The sequence below is a fragment of the Parasteatoda tepidariorum genome, chromosome 12 (genome assembly GCF_982258835.1).
Source record: "Parasteatoda tepidariorum strain Cologne lab strain chromosome 12, Ptep-v5.0, whole genome shotgun sequence".
Classification (NCBI taxonomy): Eukaryota; Metazoa; Arthropoda; class Arachnida; order Araneae; family Theridiidae; genus Parasteatoda; species Parasteatoda tepidariorum.
In genome coordinates, this window is record NC_141766.1 from 65472818 (window position 1) to 65500215 (window position 27398).

General features: G+C 28.2%; 1 protein-coding gene across 1 annotated transcript in view; it reads left to right on the plus strand.

The window, feature by feature from the left end:
• Positions 1-365: 365 nt before the first annotated feature.
• The window catches only part of LOC107439757 (thymidine phosphorylase), a 36360-nt gene continuing 9327 nt past the window's right edge, over positions 366-27398 (plus strand). Inside the window, exons 1-4 of the mRNA XM_043055887.3 lie at positions 366-875; positions 11404-11606; positions 13796-14024; positions 18342-18460. Coding sequence (XP_042911821.3) covers positions 734-875; positions 11404-11606; positions 13796-14024; positions 18342-18460 — 693 coding nt within the window. The 5' untranslated portion in view covers positions 366-733. The remainder of the gene's footprint in view (positions 876-11403; positions 11607-13795; positions 14025-18341; positions 18461-27398) is intronic.

Here is a 27398-nt window from a genome sequence, read left to right on the forward strand (position 1 = left end):
GATACCTTATAATACTTTTACTCAAAATTTTATTCTGTGCCCGTTAACAGTATGCTTAAGTGTGGAGGTTAAGTTATCTTATAATTACCTTGTACAATAAATGTACTTTAGAAAATTTTATAGAGAAATATATTCAGAATCTACCACTAAAACTTTTATTCGTTTTTAATAATGTATGTCAGTTAACAATAAATAATAGTTCGAATTTTCGAATGTTTTTATTATGCCACTAATAACTGTATGATAAGGAAAACTTTCTGTAATACTTCTTTTTTCTGAACATTTTGTTTTGAAATGCTTTGAAGATAAATTTATCTTCTTTTTATTACTAGACTGATAAAAAGAAGCCCATCTAATCGAAATCAAGAGTTATTTTTTTTATTATTTTTTTCATTCCTACACATAACAAGGATAACTCTTTTGCCATTTAAAAAAAAAACGGAATTTAATGTAAAAAAATTTTTTTTAGTCGAAATTAAAATATAATAACATTAATTTACTTATTAGGGCGATGTATTTCATGTTATAATTTACCAATATTTGAGTTTCCTCAAAAATCCTCCATTAAATTGTTTTAGGTCTCAATATTTCCTCCTTCAGAATATCTGGTTTCTTTACTAATTGCACTAGTGGCAACTGTGTCAACATCCACTCATTTTGAGTCAGACTTATGTAGAATGTTAAGAAGCTCTTACAAGAGGTTTGCGTTATTGAATAAAGGTTTAGATTTATTATGGCGAATTTAAAATTGACAAAGATTATTGAAACAAAACGAAATGGCGGTGTTTTATCAACAGAGGATGTTTCATATTTCGTAAAGTGTGTTATAAAATCCATTTCAAAAGAAGAGGGTGCTGCTGATCGAAGTCAAATAGGTAAATATTTTTATATTGTGTGCATGTTTTACTGTTTTTCTATGGTGGATGTTTCTTATTTTATTTTGTTAAGAGTGCTTTAAAAATCGTTTTAAAAGAAGAACGTGTGACTAAATGTAATCAAATAGGAAAAATGGAATGACGAAATATTTCTTTAATTTTGACGAAATTCGTTTCCTCGAAGAAGTGAATATCGTCACTTTGACGAAATTTTTTCTTGGATCATACATCAGAAAACGATTTTATAAAAAACAAAAAAAGTTTCGTGATATTTGAGAAACTATTTTCTACTGTGTTAGCTAAGAAGAGGATAACTTAGCCGGTGATCACACACAATACTTTGCTTTATTAAAATAGAGGGTTAGAAAAGTAAAATGAAAACAATGTTCGTTTTTTGCTTTTTTATATTGATACCAGAAATAAATAAAAATGCCTTCCATTTACAACTTCTTTCGTACAACATTGCTCACTTAAAAACAGCATAATTTTTTTTTTTTTTCGAAATACCTATTATAAACGTACTATTTTTGCGTCCTTTATACGAACCCTGCTATAGAGACCCCGCTATAGTGAACTTTCAGGGGATTGAAATTTCGGTCAATATAACCGGGACTTCACTATATCCGTTCCGCAAACAATTTTAACTAATGGTTTCAAACGCCCCTTTTTTATTTAATATTTTTTTAAATAAATGACCAATAAAACGAATTACAAAAATGACTGAAAAATAATACGTATCAACAAAAATATGTTAACTTTTATTTTTTATTACTCTTCGTCTTGCGTACAAAAAAGATTAATAATCTTTAGCTGATGAGCAATCCTCATCATCAGATATGGAAACACTCTTCCAGATTCTCCGATAATTTTTCCTGAATTTATATTATTCCGCTTTTTAAACCTGTCTACCCAAGCATTCGGGCGCATAACAGTAGTCTGACCAAATCGCTCAGCAAATTCATCTGCTTTGACTTGAAGCATTTGTCCAGATACTGGAAGATTGCGGCTTTTTTGAATGCTGAACCAATTCAATAATGCTATTCAATAATGAAGCAAGCAAGAAAAAATGTTTATTGCTGTATTCCATGCTATATATGGTTTAAAAATCTGTACATGTATTTTTTTTTGAAGTAGAAATTTCAAAATTATGATATAAAAAATGAAGAAAATAAATCAGTCAGAGACAGAAAAAAGTTCATCGTATCCAACTTCCCCTCTTTTTTTGGTTCACTATATCCACAATAAATAACACTATGCGAGTGTATAGCAAGGCACGGGAGTGAACATTTAGTTCATTGTATCCGGGAGTTCACTATAAACCGTGTTTACTATAGCAGGGTTTGACTATATTAGTATTTTGACGGTGACTTGGAAATTTGTCGTAGTAGCGAATTTCTCGTCTCGTAATATGCCGAACTCGTTTTATTGACCTTTTACTGTACGTAAACATTTTATATTATATATTTGTTACATCGACGAGGGATATTTTATAATTTAAAAAGAGTTTTGTAAAATCCAACACAAAAGAAGAGGATGCAGCCTATTGTTGACAGAAAGGTAAATATTTTTTGTTGACAATTCAACATAAAATGAATTGTCAATTGTTTCCTTTTTTTTTTAATTTTGAAATGTTTTGAGTTGAAAATCATTATATAATTTGTAAAATATTAGTAAAATTAATGATCAGTGTATTAAGAGAAAATAATTGAAAAAAAAATCAAATTTCATTAAATTAAATGTGCCATTTTCAAAAGTTAGAACTTATTTTATAAAATAGTTTTTTTTATTAACTTTTTATGATGCTTGTTTGAATTGAAAAAAATTGCAGCACAGATCTTTAAAGTTAGATTTCTGAAAAAATAATATTAAAAACTCCCAAATTATTCGACGCACTATAAGATTCTATGTGAAATCCTAATTATCAGGTGATACTATACAGCTTTGTTTTTACGTGACTGAAACCGGTTTGCACATTTTTGTGTTCGTGTATCAATTGGTTAACATTGCAATGCAATAAGTTAAAAATAAATAGAAATAGGAAGTATATAAAAAATCTCTTGAATAAAAACCCATTGCATGTGTGTTTAAATATAAAAGTATTGCACATAAGCTCGTGCAAAACATGTAATTATTAAAAAACTACAGTGCGCCTAATAATTTGGTCTAATTATTATAATACATTAATATAATACATGATATAATAAATATTCTATATTTATATAATATATCGACTAATTTATCCAATAGACTAATTTATAATATAAATCGATCTAATTTATCTAATTGATACACGAACGTAAACAAGGTCAAACCGATTTCAGTCTCGTATTAACAATGAAGCTGTATAGTATCACCTGGTAATTAAGATTTTACTTAGAATCTTACAGTGCGTCTAATAATTTGACCAGGGACTGTATATATTAAAGAAAAATAAAAAAAAAAATGCTCGAGAATTAATGATTAGAAAAAATTAATGAATCAATTTGCAGAAAACTTTTCCAAAAACTCGTTTGCTATCAAATACAGAGCATCAAATACCTCTAAACACTTATCAATCATAATAATGGACAATTACAGCATATCATAAATTTTTTTTATTTTCATACCTAACTTATTGGAAATTCTCCCCTGAAACCAAAAATCTGATTGTTTTTTTCGGCAAATGTTAATTTATTTAGTTATTAAACATTTAAATTGCCCCAAAAGGCCTCCGTAAGTGATGCAATCAAAAACGACCCCTGATTGGTTATGACGTTAAATGTGCCGAAGGGAAACGTGCCGTCTCCATCCGCTAAGGCTATTTCAATGCTCTTTTAGTTTTGATATCACGTATACCGTATGAACATCCTTTGTAAATTATCAGTAGAAATTTTGTGAATTAAATTTACGGTTCTGAGAGTGTGTGCAAAATGAAAGAAATATTTTAAAACTTCAAACGTTGTTATTTATCATTAAAATATCTGAAGAAATGATTATGTAGCTCTTTACAGCGAATCAACATTTCTTTTCGGTTGAAATCAGTAGTGTTAAAGTTCATAGAAATTACTATTTCATTCCACTTACTTTTAAATTAAATTAATGCTTCATTACAACCTAATTACTTAATTAAAATAAGTCGCAGATTGGATAGAAATTTCATACATTTTGATATAGGATGGATGATTTTATAATTCGTTATTGCATTGAAACAAATCAGTATTTTCATAAATCTAGTCCATTGAAAAATATCAGTCCATCATCGTTACAATCTATGTGCTAATGATCAAAAATTCAAATAATGTAATTTAATGTTGCTTCTTTAATTTATTTATTTATTACTAGAGTTGAAGGATTTTCTTTTTAAGTAAATACTTACTAATGCAGTTTATGTCATCTTTTTTTGTCTGTTTCATTATGTATTAAATATTTAAATGCACATTAACGCTTATATTTATTATTCCTAGCTTAAATAGGAATTCCGTTACAGTTCGAAATTACTTTTATTTTTAAATTTGTAAATTTTAATTCCTTTTTCTGCAATATAGTATTAATAAAGTATGGTTATTGTTAATTTCTCTCCTTATTTTTGAAAAGCTATTTGTCAGTGCTTGCAATGAAGAATTCTAAAATAGTAAAATTAATACATTATACATTTTTAATTAAAAATAATTTAATAAAAAATAATTTAAAAAAATCTCAGGTTATGCATACGGTATAGCCGAAAACGTATCAACACTTTCAAGAATCTAATCCATTGAAATATATCTGACCATCATCATCACCATTATCTAGTTATACTTAAAATTTCACTTAATTTCTCATTTATCCATATCTAATTAACTTATTTATCCACAAAATTTCAGCAAATATCATTAAGCTGGAAGTTTTTGTTTCACTAAAGCTAGAGAACAAAAATAAAAAATTAACTTATACAAAATGGAAAGAAATTCTAATGCACATTCTTTATTATTTATTAAATAATTAAAAAATAAACAGTAATGTTGATATTTTTTCTCAATATTTTTATTCTTTGAGTAAATAGGAACTTTGCTATAGCGAAAAATTATTTTTATATGCATTTATAAAATTTTATTCTTATTTCTGCAATAAAGAACTAAATAAATGCATATGCTTGATTTCAAATACTCTTATAACATAGATTAAGGCAATTAAAGTAAAGTTAGTAAAATCTGCAGGAATATATATATATATATGTAACATAAAAAGCTTCAATTAATCTTTTTATGTTAGTTTCTTTGCTATAAAACTTCATCCTAATTAATTATTCTAAACGAAATACTTTCTCACACTTTTAAAAGCCACATCCTGTTCTTAAATCTATTTTTGGCTCAAGTATGCATTTAATTAAGAGCAGGACATTTTTCCCTTTGCTCTTGTGTGGGAAACGCGCGATCTTTTTCATAAACCAATAGCAACTACTAAGATTTCCCTCTTTCCCTAATTTAAGACATTTTACGGATTTTACTTTGCAAGATTTTCCCTAACATATAACCAAGGAGCGCAACTTTTCGTGTGCACTTTTACTCACTCTCATGACTGCTCTTGTCTAATGTTGTGATCTTTAAACAAAATACTTTTGAAATAGAAAAAGCTGTTAATTCAGAAAAGAAAAAACTGTTGAAAATGAAAATTTTAAATTTGCTGATAAAGCTACTACAGGTTTTTAATTGTTAAAATTTTTACAATGAGAACATATGTAAATGTTTTATAATTTATATTACTTTTATATATTGTTACCATTACAAATTTGGTTATTTTATTTGTACTTCTACCATAGGGAAGATTTTGTAAATGGATAATTTCAAAATTTTGGGATTCTAACTAAACAATTTTGGCGAAGGGGGATGTAACATAAAAAGCTTCAATTAATCTTTTTATGTTAGTTTCTTTGCTATAAAACTTCATCCTAATTAATTATTCTAAACGAAATACTTTCTCACACTTTTAAAAGCCACATCCTGTTCTTAAATCTATTTTTGGCTCAAGTATGCATTTAATTAAGAGCAGGACATTTTTCCCTTTGCTCTTGTGTGGGAAACGCGCGATCTCTTTCATAAACCAATAGCAACTACTAAGATTTCCCTCTTTCCCTAAATTAAGACATTTTACGGATTTTACTTTGCAAGATTTTCCCTAACATATAACCAAGGAGCGCAACTTTTCGTGTGCACTTTTACTCACTCTCATGACTGCTCTTGTCTAATAATTAATAAATAAATTTTGTACCCTCCTTCCCGACCTATGACCTGTTTTAATCCTTCCACTCGGCAACGACGTTATATATATATATATGTATATATATATATATATATATATGTATATATATATATATATATATATATATATATATATATATATATATATATATATATATATATATATATATATATATATATATATATATATATATATATATATATATATATATATATATATATATATATATATATATATATATATATATATATATATATATATATATATATATATATATATATATATATATATATATATATATATATATATATATATATATATACAATATATATGAATTTAAAGTTTTGCTGGGATCACAAGTTTTTTAAGAGGCTACTGCTATGAATACAATTACATGCTTTGAATTCACGCTAGAATAAATAGATAAAAATTATCAATAACTTAAGCTGTCCTACATTTTAAAATCTAAAACTATTTATTCTACATAAGAAATTGATCCAACATTTCTTTCACTTAAGATGAAAATAAATCTTCCAAATGAACTTGAAGTATACATTAAAATTAAGATTATAGTTTAAAAATGAAAGAACGAAGTTATTTTGTATTTATAACGCATCATTTATAAGCAATACCATGCACTTTTTTTATTGAACTAAAAAATCTTAAATATTCCGAGCTACAAAATTTCGTCAAGTATTAACAATGTTTCAGTGGGTACCACTGAAATTTAACATTATAAAAATACGTTATATCAAATCCACATTTTTATTAAGCGATATTAAGGCGCAATTTTTTATACAGATGGCTTTAGACCATCTAAAATGGTTGGATTTAATTAGAAAATTTAAACGAAAGCAAGAACGTATTGGTTTTCACAGCACGGCTATTGTAAGTGAACGGCATATGGACACGTGTGACGTCAGTTCGTGAATAATCACGTGACTCCCCGTTTCAGGCGAAAACGAAAGTAAGCGTTTTTTGATTGAAAATAACTAAATAAATAGCCTTCTTAGAAAAGTAATAAAATGTTTTCTGGGGGTTTTGAGGGATTCTGAATGCATTAAAATGAAAAAAAAAAATTTGACTGTTTTTGACGTTTTTATCCTTTTTGTATTTTTTAGCAAATGAATTTTTTTTTTTTAAAAACGACCACCTGTATCAAAAAATTAAGAGAACTCATTATTCCATTAATGAGTTCATTATTCTACGTATGAAAAGTATATACGAATACTCATTATGATTACTCATTACGTATGAATACTCATTACGTATGAAAACTCATATGTATGATTACTACTACGTATGAATACTACTACGTATGAATACTCATTATTCTTTGTATGAAAAACTCCTAAATAATAAAATGTTTGTACAGTGCGAAAAAAAAAAAAAAACGGATCACCCTGAATAACTTTTGATCTAATGATAGGATCTTGACATTCTAGGACTATTTCTTAATGGCTCATGGGGATGATTTCAAATATGCTAATTAATAAGTGTAGACGATATTTTAATTAACGAAATCAGACTCAAAAACGTATTTTCTCTGAATAAACATTCTTGTTTTTCGACGGATTTGGATTTTTGACCGCCAAAATATAAGAGGTAGCTTCCATCTGGGAGATATGGTTCCAACAGTTTGGACAGGAGAGCGCTCCAAAGTTTGGAACCCTTAATGTAATTTTAATTTTTGGGTATTTTGCTATATTTCGAGAACTATTTAAGCGAATTGAAAATTTTACACACGCAATTATGAAATTTGCTTATCCAAAGTTAATTCCATGCAAAAAATAACTTTTAATAAATATTTATTTTTTATATTTAATTATTTATTATATTTTTCATTTATATTTAATTATTTATTATATTTTTTATTTATATTTAATTATTTATTATATTTTTTATTTATATTTAATTATTTATTACTTAATATTTATTATTTAGTAAATATTTATTATTTTTCTTATTTAAGAATGGTAAAAAAATTTTTGGATTGCAAAGCTTGCAATTTTTGCCTCATTTTAAAGAAAGTATTTTTAGATGGCAAAATACGGAATTTGAGCTAAATCGACTGAATATTTCCTGATAAATGGAATTTTAAGTATCTGTATTTTTTGTAATTTAATTTCTCAGGAACTATTTTAACAAATTTACTCATTTTTTCCCATTTCATTTATTTTTGCATGGAATTATCTTTGGACGAACGAATTTTATAATTGTACGTAAAAAAGTTTCATTTCGCTTTAAATTTTCTCGAGCTATAGCGAAACACACAGAAAGTAAAAACGATATTAAGGGGTTCAAACCTTGGATTGCTCTCCGGACTAAACAATTGGGTTCATATTTGCACGATTGCGGCTGGCTCTTATACTCTGGGGGTTAGAAATCTGAATCCGTCGAAAAATGGTATGTTTATTCAGAGACAGTACGTTTTTGTGCCTGATTTCGTAACTTAAAATATCGTCTGCACTTATTTATCAGCATATTTGAGATCACACCCTCGAGCCATTAAGATTGAGTCCTAGAACGCGAAAATCCGATCATTAGATCAAAAGTTATTCAGGGTTGCCCGGTTTTTTTGTCACACTGTACGCATCTATATATATTGTATTGATATTTTTTATTGTTACCCTTCCATTTTGGTTTCAAAAATGTACCGTGCTTGGAATTTAGTTTTATAATATGTTTATGATATCGATAAAGGAGAAAATCTATAGAACTTCAGCAAACTTAATTCTAAAAAATGAAACATTTGAGCTCCCATTTTCTTCTTTTTAAAAAATAAAAACATTGTTTTAAAAGGTTGTCAAACATGAAGGTATTAAGATTTATGTACATTAAAATTAAGCTCGATTTTCAGCACTTTTGTTATTATAATTCGCTCAATAAGATGATTATGGTTACAGAAAAGTGTTAAATGAAAACGTTTACACTTTTATTCATAATATAACGGATTATTTTGGAAATAAAGCACATTCCGTAAATTTTGTAATTATATTATGTATATATATAAGCATCAGATTTAAATGTATATATATATATATATATATATATATATATATATATATATATATATATATATATATATATATATATATATATATATATATATATATATATATATATATATATATATATATATATATATATATATATATATATATATATATATATATATATATATATATATATATATATATATATATATATATAAACATCAGATTTAAATGTATAAATGTTGCTTTAAATTCTGATGTGTCTTAAAGTTGAGAAAGAAATTCATTAGGCATTATTTACACTTTTTTTTTATTTAACAGTGATATTCAATGTTCATTTATTAGGTAATCCAGTATGTATTGAGCTATCGAATGGCAAATTTCTACAAGGCCAATGCCTGCATTTTAGCATCACGAAAATCATCAAACAAATAAACATCATAAGAATCCTAGAATAATAGAATCATATCACGAAGGCCATAAAAATCTCATTTTATGACTCACATGGAAATTATTCGAAGTAATATTCGACAATCAAGCAAAAATTTTGTATGCAAATGGAATTTAAGTTTAGAAAATGATGTCTGAAAATTTTATTCTATTTCGTAGCAGTTTTATAGTTATAGATTGTTTGAAATTATGATTTTTACCCAGAATATGAAGCTAATTTCCATTTGCCTACAAGAGTTCTATCACCTACAATAAGTATACTGGGTGATTTTAAAAAGATGGGAAAATTTTTAGGAAGTGATAGTACACATCCAGACAAACAATTTTTATCAAAGAATGCATGGTCGAAAACAAAACGCAAAGGTGCTGGCTCATTTGGAAAGTTTTTTCATGCAAACGAGAAAGCTCTATTCCTATTGCGAGTTACTGCGCTATGTTATTTGTCGCCAAGCTTTCGGCCGCTGCAGGGAAAGTTCGCGTATCTTTTCTTCGCCGTTGTACCTGCATAGCCGCTGCCGATCACTGTTTTGAACACTTATGGTAATCACATGCCATTAAATTTGCTTTTATAACTTAACTTCATCGTTCTTTGTGTGTTTTTGCCTCATTAAAGAACATAAACTTTGACGCCCTCTAGCGGTTTTGGGTTTTGTTTTCGACCATGCATTCTTTGATAAAAATTGTTTGTCTTCTGGGTGTGTACTATCACATCCTAAAATTTTTTCCATCTTTTTAGAATCACCCTGTGTATGTGTATATATATATATATATATATATATATATATATATATATATATATATATATATATATATATATATATATATATATATATATATATATATATATATATATATATATATATATATATATATATATATATATATATATATATATATATATATATATATATATATATATATATATATATATATATATATGTATATATATATATGTATATATATATATATATATATATATATATATATATATATAATGTATTTTGTTTATTGGGTGTTAGGAATATTACTCTCGTAAAATGTAACTACTATCACAACATCTGGGAAATCAAATACTTACCAATTTCTTTTAGTAAATATTGTATGTTGTTTAAAATGCTATTTATTATATTATTTACCTACCCATTAAGTATTTTGTTAGACATGAATTTTCATGTCGAAATCTGACGAGGATCATCCGAAAGATTTAAAAAAAAAAAAAATCAAAATACCAAAAAGAAAAAAAAATTCCATTTAGAAAAAAAATCTCTTTTATTCTTTTTTAGCAAACTACAGTAACTAGCCCAATTATTAGACTCACTCTAAGATTCTATGTAAGATCTTAATTATCAGGTGATACTATACAGCTCTATTGTTTTTATGTGATTAAAACCGGTTTGCATTTGTTTACGTTCGTGTACTAATTGGTAAAATTAGACGATATATAATATAAATTCAACGATTGGATAAATTAGACGATATATTACATAAATATAGAACCTTTATTATGCCAGGAATTATATTAGTATATTATAATAATTAGATCAAATTATTAGTCACACTGTAGTTTTTAAATAATTACATGTTTTGCACGAGTTTATATGCAATATTTTCATATTTAAACATACATGTAATGGGTTTTTATTCAGGAGACTTTTTATGTGCTTTCTATTTGTATTTATTCTTAAAGTATTACATTACAATGCTTAACAATTGATAAACGAACGTAAAGAAGTGTAAACCGGTTTTAGCAGCGTAGGAACAGTAAAGCTGTACAGTGTAATTAAAATTTTACATAGAATCTTGAGTAATTTGGCCAGGGACTGTATATTATATACAGTGTGATAATATAGTTCAATATTTTTTAGGAGCAATGTTGATGGCAATCTACTTAAAAGGATTAAATGATTTTGAAACAGCCGAGCTAACCATGGCAATGACGAGTTCTTCTAATGCTTTTGTTTGGCCCGAATCATACAAAGATTTTGTAGTAGATAAACACAGCACTGGAGGAGTAGGAGATAAAATTAGCCTCATTTTAGCACCAGTATTGGCAGCACTTGGCTTGAAGGTATAAATAATTAGTAATTTTTAATTATTATTTTAGGTGTTAGGTGCATCCTTAATACATTTTTAAGAAACCTTTTTCACAAATGTACGTATTAGGGGTTGAAAATTAATATTTTGGCAAGGTAAAAACGCTTTCGAAACTATTTCGATCACTATTGATAGAGATGAGATTAAAAGCATTGAAACCTGTTTGATTACCTGAAAAAACGGAGAGGAGTGGAAACGTGATTATTAAACACCTTCAATTTCAACTGCCAATCAAACAAGTTTTTCTGCTTTTTCACCTAGCATGCTCACTATTGATAACTTATATGTTCTTTCCCGGCTTAGTGTTATTTTGTGACGCACTGTGTTTATATTTCATTCAATTCCTTTTTATAAAGATTTTAAAAATATATATTAAGATCACGTAAGCCCCCAGTATTTACTCAACTGTAATAACTGAACTTATTTGTTAGAAAATTTGGTTAATAGCAAAACTGTTAATTAACCTTTAAACTGGTGTGCTAATTAAGAAAAACATACACAGAAAACCAGTTTCCTGTGTAGGAAAGCAACCAGGATATTTTCGAGGACTAACGTTTAAAGGATTAAATAATAATATTTTTTTTAAGGAATTCATTATGTTTATAAGTTTACACTAGATAATCATTATATACAAAAATAGAATAACTCATATATTTGCCTGGCGTTTCATACACTAAAATAAAACTATAAATTTTATTTATTTAAAAAATGCGTATTAAGTTATTAAAAATAGAAAAAATTGGAAAAAAATGATGGAAAAAAGAAAAAAAACTGATTTATTGCGTATTAGAACATATTAAAGCAGATTTAAAAATACCTGCATATATTTGAGCTTTCGTGAATAAAAAGGTTAATTACTTAAACTTTTTTCGACAAAACAACATATTGCTAGTACATTAAAATGAAAGCTTTAACTATCTGGCTGTTCAAGCATTTTCAATATAAAATGCAAATCGACTTCTTTTCTTTTTTATTTGACTAATTTAATTCAATTTTAATTAGATTCGTTTGATCTTTTGAATAAAAATTTGAAAATAATAAAATTATTTTGCGTATTTAAACTAACGCAATGCTATAAAAATTTTCGAGAAATAAGAAAATTACTTTATTATTTTTTTTTCAATGACATGCGCATGAGGACGTTTTTCTAGCCTATAAATCAGTGTTTGCAAATCCTTTTGATTGATAGCAAGTATTATAAAAATTTCCGGTATTATTTACGATAGGTTGTTTGTGCGGGAAAGAACATTTCTTTACCGTTTACATATTTGTAATGAGGTTAAAAATGAAAATAATTATACTTAATTATCCAAAAACTTACATTTGAAACTGAATTAGGATACTTCAAGGAAAATATCCGAGATATTATCTAAAAAAATACTATATTTCTAAAATAACATTTTTGAAAAGAGGAATTATTATACAGTTTGAGAATATTTCAAATATTTCTTAAACGTAAATGGTGAATTTTGCGCTGTTTGAGTATTGATATTATAACAATTATTATATTTTGTTATTATATTAAACAGGTATGTCTTGTTATTATTATTATCATTACTGACGCTTATTTTTTGCTTATTAATTTATTTTCGAAGAATTTTGTTGTTTTTTTAAACAAAAAATATTTACAATCTTCTCAAAATGGACTAATCTTTAAAAATATTTTAATGAATTAATTGTCAAGTTAAATAACAAATGTCACGTTAAAAATAAATACAAATGGGAAGTATATAAAAAATCTCCTCTATAAAAACCCATTACATTCATGTTTAAATATAGTAAGAGTATTGCATATAAACTCGTGCAAAACATGCGATTATCAAAACACTACAGTGCGTCTCATAACTTAATCTAATAATTATAATATACTAATATAATACCTGATACAATAAATATTCTATATTTATAAAATATATCGTCTAACTTATCCAATTGTTGAATTTATATTACATATCTTCTAATTTCATCAATTGACACACGAGCGTAAACAATTACAAATTGTTTTAAGTCGCGTCAAAACAATAAAGCTGTATAGTATCACCTGATAATTAAGATTTTACATAGAATCGTATAGTGCGACTAATGATTTATGTTTTAAAACGACTGTATAAATTGATATTTTAAAACGCAGTTTGATTTTTCATAAAGAATTTTTGATTTCAGGTACCTATGGTATCTGGAAGGTCTTTAGGACATACAGGAGGAACACTTGATAAATTAGAATCGATTCCTGGTTATAGAGTTTCCTTGACAAAACAAGAAATTCAATCAGCATTAGAAAATGTAGGATGTTGTATTGTAGGGCAAACTGAAGATTGTGCACCAGCAGATAAAGTACTCTACCACTGTAGAGAAATTACAGCCACTGTAGATTGTGCATCTCTTATTATATGTAAATACTCAATTGGTCCAGAATCATCAAAATGAAACATTCGGGTTACTAATGATTAAAATGAGATGAAATGGGGAACAGTGTTGCACAGTCTCTGGCCATATTATTAGACGCACTATAAGATTATATGTAAAATCTTAATTATCAGGTGATACTATACAGCTTTATTGTTTTTACACGGATGAAACCGGTTTGTATTTGTTTACGCTCCTGTATCAATTGGTTAAAGGCCTGTTTACACGGTCCAATTTCTTGAATCCGAGAAATTGGACGGATTTCTCTGTCCAAGAAATTTGATGATTCGTTGACACTATCCAAGTTCTTGAATGTCGCTGATTCGTTGAAAGAAAAACTTGCGCATGCGCATTGTTCATATTCAACATTTTAAAATAATACTTACATAAGTTTAAAATTACTAAATAAATTCAAATAAAATCATAATAACACAAATAAACCGCAACAGATCAATTTATTTGGACTAAAATATATGAAAACAGACAAGAAGATGACATAATTTGCTGCCTGATTGTTGACGTCACAAAACCTAAGACGCTGATTGGTTAAGGGAGAAAAAACTTGGATGGAAAGTAGAACATGCTCTACTATCGTCCAAGAAGTTGGACCAAGTTCTTGGATGTTTGTTTACACGATCAAAGCTCAAAGCAAAGCAAGTTTCCATCAATATCAATCAATCTCTGTCCAAGAAATTGGATCGTCTAAACAGGCCTTAACAATGTAATGCGATACGTTAAAAATAAATAGAAGTAGGAAGTATATAAATATATAAAAAATCTCCCGAATACAAATCCATCACATGTATGTTTAAATATAAAAGTCAAATCATGCTATTACTAAAAAACTACAGTGAGTCTAATAATTTGATCTAATTATTATAGTATACTAATATAATGCTTGATATAATGAATATTCTATATTTATATATTATATCGTCCAATTTATCTCATCGTCAAATTTATGCTACATATCGCCTAATTTAAGCAATTGATACACTAGCGGAAACAAGTTTCAGTCACATAAAAATAATAAAGCTGTATAGTATCACCTGATAATTAAGATTTTACATAAAATCTTATAGTGCGTCTAACAATTTGGTCAAGAACTGTAAATCAATCTTAAGTTTTTTTAATGTTGAAAATAATAATTAACTTTATGAGAAATGCATTATATTTTTGTCCTATTTATAATATTTTGTGAACAAATTCTGTCCCATACATTAAAAAACAGTTTTTTAAATTAAGAAAATTCAGTCCACATTACAAGGTGGAGTTGTTACTTGAACCAACATGCACTGTACTTTAGAGTTCCCAAATTGTGTTCCTCAGAAGTCTCGTGAGTTAGTACTTTTTACAACAAGTGTTTGAACTCTCTGATTATATTTAGATCCGACATATAATTCATAATTCATTTAATTTTTCGGTTACCCTCAGGAAATTATTTCAAGTGAAATGCCAATGAAATAAAAATTACAGTTTTTAAAAGAATATAAAATATTTCTAATTTCAATATATTGAACATATTATGAAATGAATGACTATTTATAAATAGTATTGGGAGTACAAATTAGTTCAGTCCGTTTTTCTCGCAGTCAAAAATGCATTAATTTTTGAACAAAATGAATAAACAGATTAATCAAAGTATTGTCCATCTCTGGCTACAACTTTTTCTCCCCTCTCGGGCAATTTTCGAATTCCATCTCGAAAAAATGTCTCGTTGTTTGAGGCGATCCAAGTTAGGGGTCAATTTTCTATTTCTGCCAAAGAAGTGAACAGCTGACCTGCCAAATCATGCTGCATCCGTCGGAACAACCAGTAATCAGAAGGTGCAATGTCCGGTGAATCCGGCGGGTGCGGTAAAATATCCCATTTGAGCGTTTTCAAATAATTTTTTACGCTTTTTGCGACATGATGCCGACCGTTATCATGTAGAAGAATAAATTTTCCATGTCTTTGCACGTATTCCGGCCATTTTTCCTAGTAATGCATGGTTCAAACGAATCAATTGTAGCCTATGCCGATTGCCCATAATGGAATCGCCAGTTGTAACAGCTCATAGTACACAACATTATTCACCATTCTTCTTTCATCATTCACCATTCTTCTTTCACCATTCACCATTCTTCTTTCACCATTCACCATTCTTCTTTAACCATTCACCATTCTTGAAATGTCGAAACCATTCCCTACATGATTTATCAGTTGGAGCATTGTCACCATAAACTTCTACAAGCATTCGATGCGTTTCAGCTGCACTTTTCTTGAAATTAACGCAAAAACATAAAAACCTCCCGCAAATGGTGCTTAGTTATCGCAAAATTTGACATATTCAACGAAGTAAAAAACATGGCTTTTGTATGAAACTTAAAATGATATAAACTGAATATTATTGAAAGATGTCTAACCTCTCTGAAACCATCGAAACCAGCTGTCACTATGAAAAATTCATAACAGCCAGAGCCATCTTTTGAAAACGGACCGAACTAATTTGAACTCCCAATACATTAGTATTTCCTATCGCGCTTTTCAAATCAAAATGAAATAATTAAATTCGTTAAAAAGACATATTTTCTTAATAGCCATTTTCAATGCTATTTTATTATATTATATTTATTTTATTAATTTTCAGCTTATCTATATCCTAAATAAACAAAATCATAACTAAACAAGATACAGGACTGCAAATTGAACTGTCAAACGTAAAAACTAACTTAAGTTTATTTATGATAAAACGGTAAAAAATCTTCATTCCATTAATTAAATATATAAAAATAGTCTTGTATAGGTTCTAACGTTTAGAATTGCCTTAATAAACTTTATTTATAAAGTCCTGGTTCCACCGAAAGAAAGTTGCTTGTTTCAGATTCCGTAGCCGAAAAAATTGGGAATCGTTGCCTGAGAGAATTAGATGTTGCTCTATGGATAACACCCATTTTGAGTTCTTTTTTTAAACTTGTAACACTGTTGCACATACATGTATGAGCTGATAGAATTTGGATAGTCATGCAATTAAAAGTTATTTATCGTATTGCCCGTATGAGCTAAAATAAATCAAGTTAATAGTAAATGTAATTACGGAATATATTTTATTACAATTTTTCACAAATTTATAGCTTTGCTATGAACATAAAAATGTTTACAGATTTTTATTAGATTCCTCTTCAGCATATTTGGCACGACAGTCCTGGGTGGGTCAATGCCTTCTGCTGAAGAGTCTTCCATTACAAACTATTTTCAGATCTGGACTGCTAGTTTCTTTCATCCTAATCACTCTAAAATCTGATTCTACAGAATCGAGTCATCGTTGTTTTGGTCTTTCATTTTTTCAACTAGTGAAGAGCTTTGACACAAAAATTTTCTTTACTTGATTTTTTCTCTTCATACATTCTGCCAATTAGCTTTATTCATTAATTCTTTTAACTTTATTACTATAGATGATAACTAGCTCTTTAAAAATTCTATAAATTTTTGCGTTAAAGCGTTTTTGCCAAAGGTTATTTTGTGCCTTTTTTGAGTTTTTATTTAAAGGTCAGGTTTCTAAACCATACATTAAGACTGCCTTAATGGGAGTTTAATGGCTTAGTCCTTAGGGAAATATATTTCGGAAAATTAGACCTGTTGCATATACACTAGACTGGATTAAGGTACAATGCAGAGATTGGTCCAAGATACAAGCATACACAAGTAATATTTTTTCTTAGAAATTAATATTTTACCTTAAGGACATAGGCATTTTTGTACTTATCTTCTACAAAATATCTTCTTCAAGTATCTTCTACAAAAAAAAAGTACTCTGTACATACAAGGTAACAACTTAATACGCAAATTTTAGTACCTTTGCTATAAATGAAGTTGAAAATGCGAATACATTAAGGGTCGTAATTTAATATAAAAGTGACGGAAGAAAACGCTAGTGAAATGTAACGAATTGTAACGGAATGTAGTGAAATGTAAAGGAAGAAACGCTAGTGAAGAGGGCTGTATTAAAAGCATTAAACTTGGTTAATTGATAAAGGAAATTTATAGGTGATTCTAATGATTCTTTTTTATCTTCTTTTTGTTATCTTCGGCAATCAAACAAAACTTTACACTTTACTTACTGTTTCATCATTTGTGCTGATGCGCTTGTTTTCGTTGGTATTTTTGTTCTCGAGTTTTTATAAAATTGCGACCCCTTATAGCCATATGGTGAGTCCAAAAAAATTCATCATTATTTACTGACACACGTTAACTTTAAAGCGTGATTCTTAAGTAATTATTGAAAAAATATTATTAAGTTATAAAAATTTCAACTTTTTTACAGCTTCCATTTCATCGAAAAAATTGAGTGAAGGTCTTAATTCATTAGTTTACGATGTTAAGTATGGGAAAGGCTCAGTTTTTAAATCAAAAGAAGAAGCTCTAGATACTGCTAAAAGCCTGGTAAGTAATAATTTTTTTTTAAATAAGTTGACATTCATTGAGAAAAACTGCTCTCCAAAAAATCAACGCAGTTAATAACTGCAGAAAATTTTAAAAAATATTGCAGTTTGAAGTTGATTTGGCTATTTTTGTAGAATGATTGAGATTGAAGAACTGTAAAATTATTGCAGTTTGTAAAGTGCAATAATTTTGCACAGTTAATTAACCTCAAAAATTCTGCAGTGAATATGCAGTAGTTTAGATTTCAGAAATTTTGTAGTGAAATCGGCTAAATCACTGCATTTTTTCACGGATAATTTTCATGCGACGGAAAATGACTAATGATAGAGACCTGATTGCTTCTGATTTTAAAACCAATACTCTTGTGTACAATGTTTCTAAATAAAGCACTCTGAAATTTACAAAAGTAACATACATCAGTTTACATAAATTTTTTCATCAAGAACGAGTTGACCAATTATTTCAAATTTCAAATTTTTACATTTAAAACTGCGTACATTAACACTGTCTTAAAATCAAACATTTTCAACTCATTTTTAAAAAGGAATAAAATAGTAGACGTAATAAATAATAACGAACTGTTTTTTGCGCGGAATTATCTTTAGGCAAGCAAGTTTTATAATAGTCTTAAAAATGCTTTTTTATTCCCTTTCTGAGTTATGGCAAAATACGCAAAAAGTGAATTTAACATTAACTCCAAACTTTTGACCACTCTACTGACCAAACTATTTGGACCATATTTTGTTGATTGTATGTCATATTTTGAGCTACAAAAATCTAAATTTGTCTTAAAAAAGTTATGTTCATTCAAAGAAAGTACGTTTTCGTGTCTAAATTCGTAAGTTGAAGTATTGTCTGCGCTAATTAATTAGCATATTTAAAGTCTGACCCTTAAAGTACTAATTTTGTTACCTAATACGTGAATGTTCATTCTATTATTACGTCAAATTGTGTAAAAAGTGTTCTGAATTCTAATCTGCTCACTGTATATATATATATATATATATATATATATATATATATATATATATATATATATATATATATATATATATATATATATATATAATAAAATTTTTATTTAGCTTTTGATGAAAAGTAGTTCACCTCGCATGTAGGTCGTTTTCCCTAAATGTAATTAAATTTATTTCCGTGTCTGGATTTTTTTATAGACTAATAACAATCGAGGACACACTCTGATTTTATGCTGTTGCTTCTATAAAAATATCTACAATAATAAACTTTTATTACTACCTTTAGATATAATAAAATTACAGCTACCTTTTAGAACTGCTCGAACCTCTCAACATGAAATGATATGAACTAAGATCTGACCAGTTACAGAAATTATTTATTTGATTAATAAATACATATTTGTAAACGTTACATGGCACTATGACAATGTATGTTGAATATAACATGCGACTGAATACATTAATGAAAACTTTATGTTCAGTTTTAATTCTATTCGAAAGTATAAGTAATTTAACATTTACATACAAAATTATTTAGTTGCATGATATAGAATTTTTGTTAAATATAACACGGTACATTAATCCGAAATTAAAATATGCAACGTAAGATACATAATGGATATCATTAAAAACTAGCAGCAAAGTTTTTTGTGAATTTTTGAGAACTTTATGTGACTATTAATAGATACGGTTCGAATGTATCATATCCACTAGTTTAAATGCTGCTGAACAATGTAGTGGATAAGTTTAATCTAGAGGATTAGTATAATTCAGTAATAATGTAATCGGCTAGATGGCACAAGAGCCGAGATTGGCTATACTGCACCAAGTTTAAGGGACATTAAGAACTTTAGGAAAGTTGATTAAATGATGCCATAAATTAAGTTGGACCTAAGGAAAGAAAGATAACTACGACACTAATTTGAAAGATTTGTTCATTCAAAGAAGATATCATAAAAGGAAATAATGCAGGTCTAACTACCAATATTTATAAATATCTTTGCAATCCAGCACGACATAAAAATATTTTTTAAACTTGAAAAAGCAGTTTCAGTTACATAAAATTACTTTCTGTTATTGAATGCCTCATTCCAAAATCCAATTAAGAAATGACGTCATCAACTTAAACAGATTTGTTTAAATTTATATGCCTTAATTACTTAATATGTTTTTTTTTATTTATTCCTTAATTAATAAAAGGGAATATTTCCAAGTGTTTATGTTTTATCATTTTCAAATGCTATTAAATCAGAACAACAATTTGAAAAGCTTGAAAATACGAAATACGTTTGAAAATACGTCCTACTTCCACAGTTGATATAAAATAAATAAATAATAATAAAAAAAACGATCGATTCACGAATGCTGTAAAATTTGCTTGATACCCCGTAATCTTGTTTCATTTATAAGGATGCTGATTCCCTGATCAGGTGAAAGTGGTATTTAACTGTTGCTGGAGAATTTGAAGAATCATTCTTTCACTTATTTCTGTGTGTGATGGAAAAGGCTACGGATCTAAGCGACTTTGATAGAGGGCAGATAGTAATGGCTCGAACGCTCGGAACAAGTATTTCCGAAACTACACGACTCGTGGGTTGTTCGCAATCTACAGTTGTTAGTCCTTATGTAAAGTGGATGAATGACGGTGAAACCAGCAGTAGACGACATGGTGTTGGACGTCCACACGCTATCAAAGAAAAACGTCGTCGGAGATTGTCTCGCTTGGTGAAGCAAAACAGGAGCCAAACAGTGGCTCAGCTGACAGCCCAATACAATGCAGGGTCAAGTAGAATAGTATCAGCTGACACTGTTCAGCTGACACTGTTGGATATGGGGCTATGCAGCAAGCGTCCCACTCGTGTGCTTTTGCTGACCAAGCGTCATCGCCAACTACGCCTGCGCTGCGCCCGGGAACATCGCGACTGGTCCATGGATCAGTGGGAGAGAGTTGCCTGGTCAGATGAATCACTGTTTGTCATTTTGGCTGTGTGAGGATACGCCGTCTTCCAGGCGAACAGTTGCTCCCTCAATGTACAGTAGGTCATACACTGGCCGGTGGTGGCGGTAATATGCTTTGGGAGACGTTCTCTTGGGCGTCTCTGGGACCGTGGTTGTCGTAGAGCAAACCATGAATGCTACAGGGTATCTGAACATCATTGCGGACCAGTTGCACCCTTACATGGCCTCTGTTTTTCCAGCTGGAAATGGAATTTTCCAATAGAGCAACGCCCCGTGTCAAAAGGCTCAAATTATGTTGAAGTGGTTCCAGGAACATGATGCTGAATTCCAGTTAATGTTCTGGCCGCCTAACTCACCGGATCTCAATCCGATAGAACACATTTGGGATGTCATGGAAGGGCAGCTCAGAGTTCAAAGACCACTAAGTCGCAATATCTTGGATTTAAGTGACTGTTGCTTAAACATCTGGTACAATCTGTCTCCGTCCATCTACCAAGTACTTGTGGCATCCATTCCAAGGCGGGTTGCAGCTGTGTTGCGGGCTAAAGGTGGTCCAACTCGTTATTAAGAGATGGTCATAATGTTTTGGCTCTTGAGTGTATATATATATATATATATATATATATATATATATATATATATATATATATATATATATATATATATATATATATATATATATATATATATATATATATATATATATATATATATATATATATATATGTATATATATATATATATATATATATACAGTCCCTGGCCAAATTTTTAGATCCACTATAAGATTCTATGTAAAATATTAATTATCAGGTGATACTATACAGCTTTACCATTTTTATGTGACTGAAATCGGTTTGCACTTGTTTACGTTAGTGTATCGATTGGGTAAATTAGACGATATATAATATCAATTTGACTATAGGATACATTAGACTAAATATTATATAAATACAGAATGTTTATTATATGAAGAATTAAATTAGAATATTACAAAAAAAGATCAAATTATTAGATGCACTGCAGTTCTTTAACAATTACATGATTTGCACGAGTTTATATGCAATACTTTTATATTTAAACATACATGTAATGGGTTTTTATCCGGGAGATTTTTGATGCACTGATATACTTCCTATTTGTATTTATTTTTAACGTATTGTATTGCAAAATTAACCGATTGATACAGGAACGTAAATAAATGCAAACCGGTTTCATCCGAGTAAAAACAATGCAGTCGTATAGTATCACCTGGTAATTATAATTTACATGGAATGTTATAGTGCGTCTTATAATATGGACAGGTACAGTATCTATGTTTGTTCAGAGAAAGTACACTTTTGTGTCCGACTTTACAATTTTTTAAAATATTTTCTGTAATAATTATTTACCTTATTTATGGTGAGTACAGGAAATATCCTATAATTAGATTTAAAATTATTCAGGGTGTTCACTTTTTCTCTTGCGTACTGTTCATCAGATTTCGCATACTAATTACAATCACCAGAATTTAATGAAATTGCCTCAGTATACTGATAAGCCATTTTTACTATGGTGACATTTTTTATATCAAAATGTTCCTCCGTATTGTTTCTAGGTAGGCATATCTCAGGTTTCAGAAATTTTCGCTAGATAATAACTCAATAGGCAGAAATATATAATGGCATGCATAGAATTCGAAGAATTTTAAAATGTAGCTTAGATTCATTATGTAGCTTAGAGCGTTTCACTTCTAATTTGACACCAAAAAATCACGATTTTTTCGGTCATAGACACGTTTATAACCTTTACTCTTTATTTGCAGTTTTTAAAATATACTGCGTTTATAATGGTGTAATGCATCTTAAATCACGATGTAATATATTTCTACGAAGCTAATAAATAGTAACAAACAAAAATAAAGAATACATGACTTGAAAATTAGTTCTTTTATCAGTGATAAAATGTTTATTTAAAAAAATTGTTGAATCATATATCACTTATTTACACACATCAGAAACAAAAGCAAAAAATAGTTATAAAAACAGAACCGTTAGGACTTGCTGATACAGAAAAATTTTGAGACATTTTTTCAATGTTGAATTAATGATAACATAGTCTGAGTGATAATGCTTAGCAAACATTTGTCATGTATCTCGATTCTTATTAATAAACTTTTTAGCAATGTGTGCTCATTTTATAACTTCTATACAATACTTAAAAGCTTTATCTTTCTGTTATCTATAAGTGATAGAGTAAGCTACAGTTTTCAAAGCGTTTTTTTCCCTTCATTAAAGCATGTCCTATATTTTAACTTTTTTTTAAAAAAATTGAAAAATTTTATTTTATTTTTTAACTGTAGTTGAAAAGTTGACGACTATAATTGTTAAATTCCGTAGCCTTGTAATTTTGAACCCAATCCGGAAGACAAGGGAACTCCTAGGTCAAATATTGGGGGAAATTTGCCTTTGTTGAGGAATTTTTCAATGGAACTAACCCGAATTAGTGTTATATGGAGAGGAAAACCACGAAAACTTCTCATAGTTAGCTTGGTGGTAAGAGGATTCTAACCAATTACTCGTCTACCATTGAGTATATTTTCTTTAGTACCGTGGTTGGTGCCACCCGGAAGTCGTATCGACCAGTCGACACTGAGATTTGAACCGTGTCTCCTCATTCGGAGGCTCTATATTCTGAGCCACTACGGCTCATTAGAATCAACAGTAATAAGTTAAAATTGATAATTAAATCATAACTTTTTTTAATATGAGCTTTTTTGGAAATATAGAGTTAATTTTTGAAGTCTGTCAATACCAGCTTTTCTGAAAAGATTTTTTGAATAGATTATGAGGAGATTTTGAACTCTTTGAGATATTTTTATGAAAAGATTATTTTTATTTCAGAAGTCTGTCTGCATCGGCACAATATTTTAATAAGAAAGAATATTTTTTATAGAATTTTATTTGCCAAAAAATAGTTTTAGAAATCTGCTTTCACCAGCAAAATATTTCTATGTGAAAAGTTTTTTTTATCGAATTTTACTTAAACATTTTATTAGCTAAAAATCAGTTGCAGAAGACTGCCCGCACCAGTATAGTATTTTTATGAGAACGAAATTTCTTTTATCAAATTTTATTTAGACATTTTATTAGCTGAAAATCAGTTGTAGAAGACTGCCTGCACCAGTATAGTATTTTTATGAGAACAAAATTTCTTTTATTAAATTTTATTCAGACATTTTATTAGCTAAAAATCAGTTGTAGAAGACTGCCTGCCCCAGTATAGTATTTTTATGAGAACAAAATTTCTTTTATCAAATTTTATTTAAGCATTTTATTAGCTAAAATTCAGTTGTAGAAGACTGCCTGCACCAGTATAGTATTTTTATGAGAACAAAATTTCTTTTATCGAATTTTATTCAAACATTTTATTAGCTAAAATTCAGTTGTAGAAGACTGCCTGCACCAGTATAGTATTTTTATGAGAACAAAATTTCTTTTATCGAATTTTATTCAAACATTTTATTAGCTAAAATTCAGTTGTAGAAGACTGCCTGCACCAGTATAGTATTTTTATGAGAACAAAATTTCTTTTATCGAATTTTATTCAAACATTTTATTAGCTAAAATTCAGTTGTAGAAGACTGCCTGCACCAGTATAGTATTTTTATGAGAACAAAATTTCTTTTATCGAATTTTATTCAAACATTTTATTAGCTAAAAATCAGTTGTAGAATACTGCCTGCACCAGTATAGTATTTTTATGAGAACAAAATTTCTTTTATCAAATTTTATTTAAACATTTTATTAGCTAAAATTCAGTTGTAGAAGACTGCCTGCACCAGTATAGTATTTTTATGAGAACAACATTTCTTTTATCAAATTTTATTTAAGCATTTTATTAGCTAAAATTCAGTTGTAGAAGACTGCCTGCACCAGTATAGTATTTTTATGAGAACAAAATTTCTTTTATCGAATTTTATTCAAACATTTTATTAGCTAAAATTCAGTTGTAGAAGACTGCCTGCACCAGTATAGTATTTTTATGAGAACAAAATTTCTTTTATCAAATTTTATTTAAACATTTTATTAGCTAAAATTCAGTTGTAGAAGACTGCCTGCACCAGTATAGTATTTTTATGAGAACAAAATTTCTTTTATCGAATTTTATTCAAACATTTTATTAGCTAAAATTCAGTTGTAGAAGACTGCCTGCACCAGTATAGTATTTTTATGAGAACAAAATTTCTTTTATCAAATTTTATTTAAACATTTTATTAGCTAAAATTCAGTTGTAGAAGACTGCCTGCACCAGTATAGTATTTTTATGAGAACAAAATTTCTTTTATCAAATTTTATTTAAGCATTTTATTAGCTAAAATTCAGTTGTAGAAGACTGCCTGCACCAGTATAGTATTTTTATGAGAACAAAATTTCTTTTATCGAATTTTATTCAAACATTTTATTAGCTAAAATTCAGTTGTAGAAGACTGCCTGCACCAGTATAGTATTTTTATGAGAACAAAATTTCTTTTATCGAATTTTATTCAAACATTTTATTAGCTAAAATTCAGTTGTAGAAGACTGCCTGCACCAGTATAGTATTTTTATGAGAACAAAATTTCTTTTATCGAATTTTATTCAAACATTTTATTAGCTAAAATTCAGTTGTAGAAGACTGCCTGCACCAGTATAGTATTTTTATGAGAACAAAATTTCTTTCATCGAATTTTATTCAAACATTTTATTAGCTAAAATTCAGTTGTAGAAGACTGCCTGCACCAGTATAGTATTTTTATGAGAACAAAATTTCTTTTATCGAATTTTATTCAAACATTTTATTAGCTAAAAATCAGTTGTAGAATACTGCCTGCACCAGTATAGTATTTTTATGAGAACAAAATTTCTTTTATCAAATTTTATTTAAACATTTTATTAGCTAAAATTCAGTTGTAGAAGACTGCCTGCACCAGTATAGTATTTTTATGAGAACAACATTTCTTTTATCAAATTTTATTTAAGCATTTTATTAGCTAAAATTCAGTTGTAGAAGACTGCCTGCACCAGTATAGTATTTTTATGAGAACAAAATTTCTTTTATCGAATTTTATTCAAACATTTTATTAGCTAAAATTCAGTTGTAGAAGACTGCCTGCACCAGTATAGTATTTTTATGAGAACAAAATTTCTTTTATCAAATTTTATTTAAACATTTTATTAGCTAAAATTCAGTTGTAGAAGACTGCCTGCACCAGTATAGTATTTTTATGAGAACAAAATTTCTTTTATCGAATTTTATTCAAACATTTTATTAGCTAAAATTCAGTTGTAGAAGACTGCCTGCACCAGTATAGTATTTTTATGAGAACAAAATTTCTTTTATCAAATTTTATTTAAACATTTTATTAGCTAAAATTCAGTTGTAGAAGACTGCCTGCACCAGTATAGTATTTTTATGAGAACAAAATTTCTTTTATCAAATTTTATTTAAGCATTTTATTAGCTAAAATTCAGTTGTAGAAGACTGCCTGCACCAGTATAGTATTTTTATGAGAACAAAATTTCTTTTATCGAATTTTATTCAAACATTTTATTAGCTAAAATTCAGTTGTAGAAGACTGCCTGCACCAGTATAGTATTTTTATGAGAACAAAATTTCTTTTATCGAATTTTATTCAAACATTTTATTAGCTAAAATTCAGTTGTAGAAGACTGCCTGCACCAGTATAGTATTTTTATGAGAACAAAATTTCTTTTATCGAATTTTATTCAAACATTTTATTAGCTAAAATTCAGTTGTAGAAGACTGCCTGCACCAGTATAGTATTTTTATGAGAACAAAATTTCTTTTATCGAATTTTATTCAAACATTTTATTAGCTAAAAATCAGTTGTAGAATACTGCCTGCACCAGTATAGTATTTTTATGAGAACAAAATTTCTTTTATCAAATTTTATTTAAACATTTTATTAGCTAAAATTCAGTTGTAGAAGACTGCCTGCACCAGTATAGTATTTTTATGAGAAC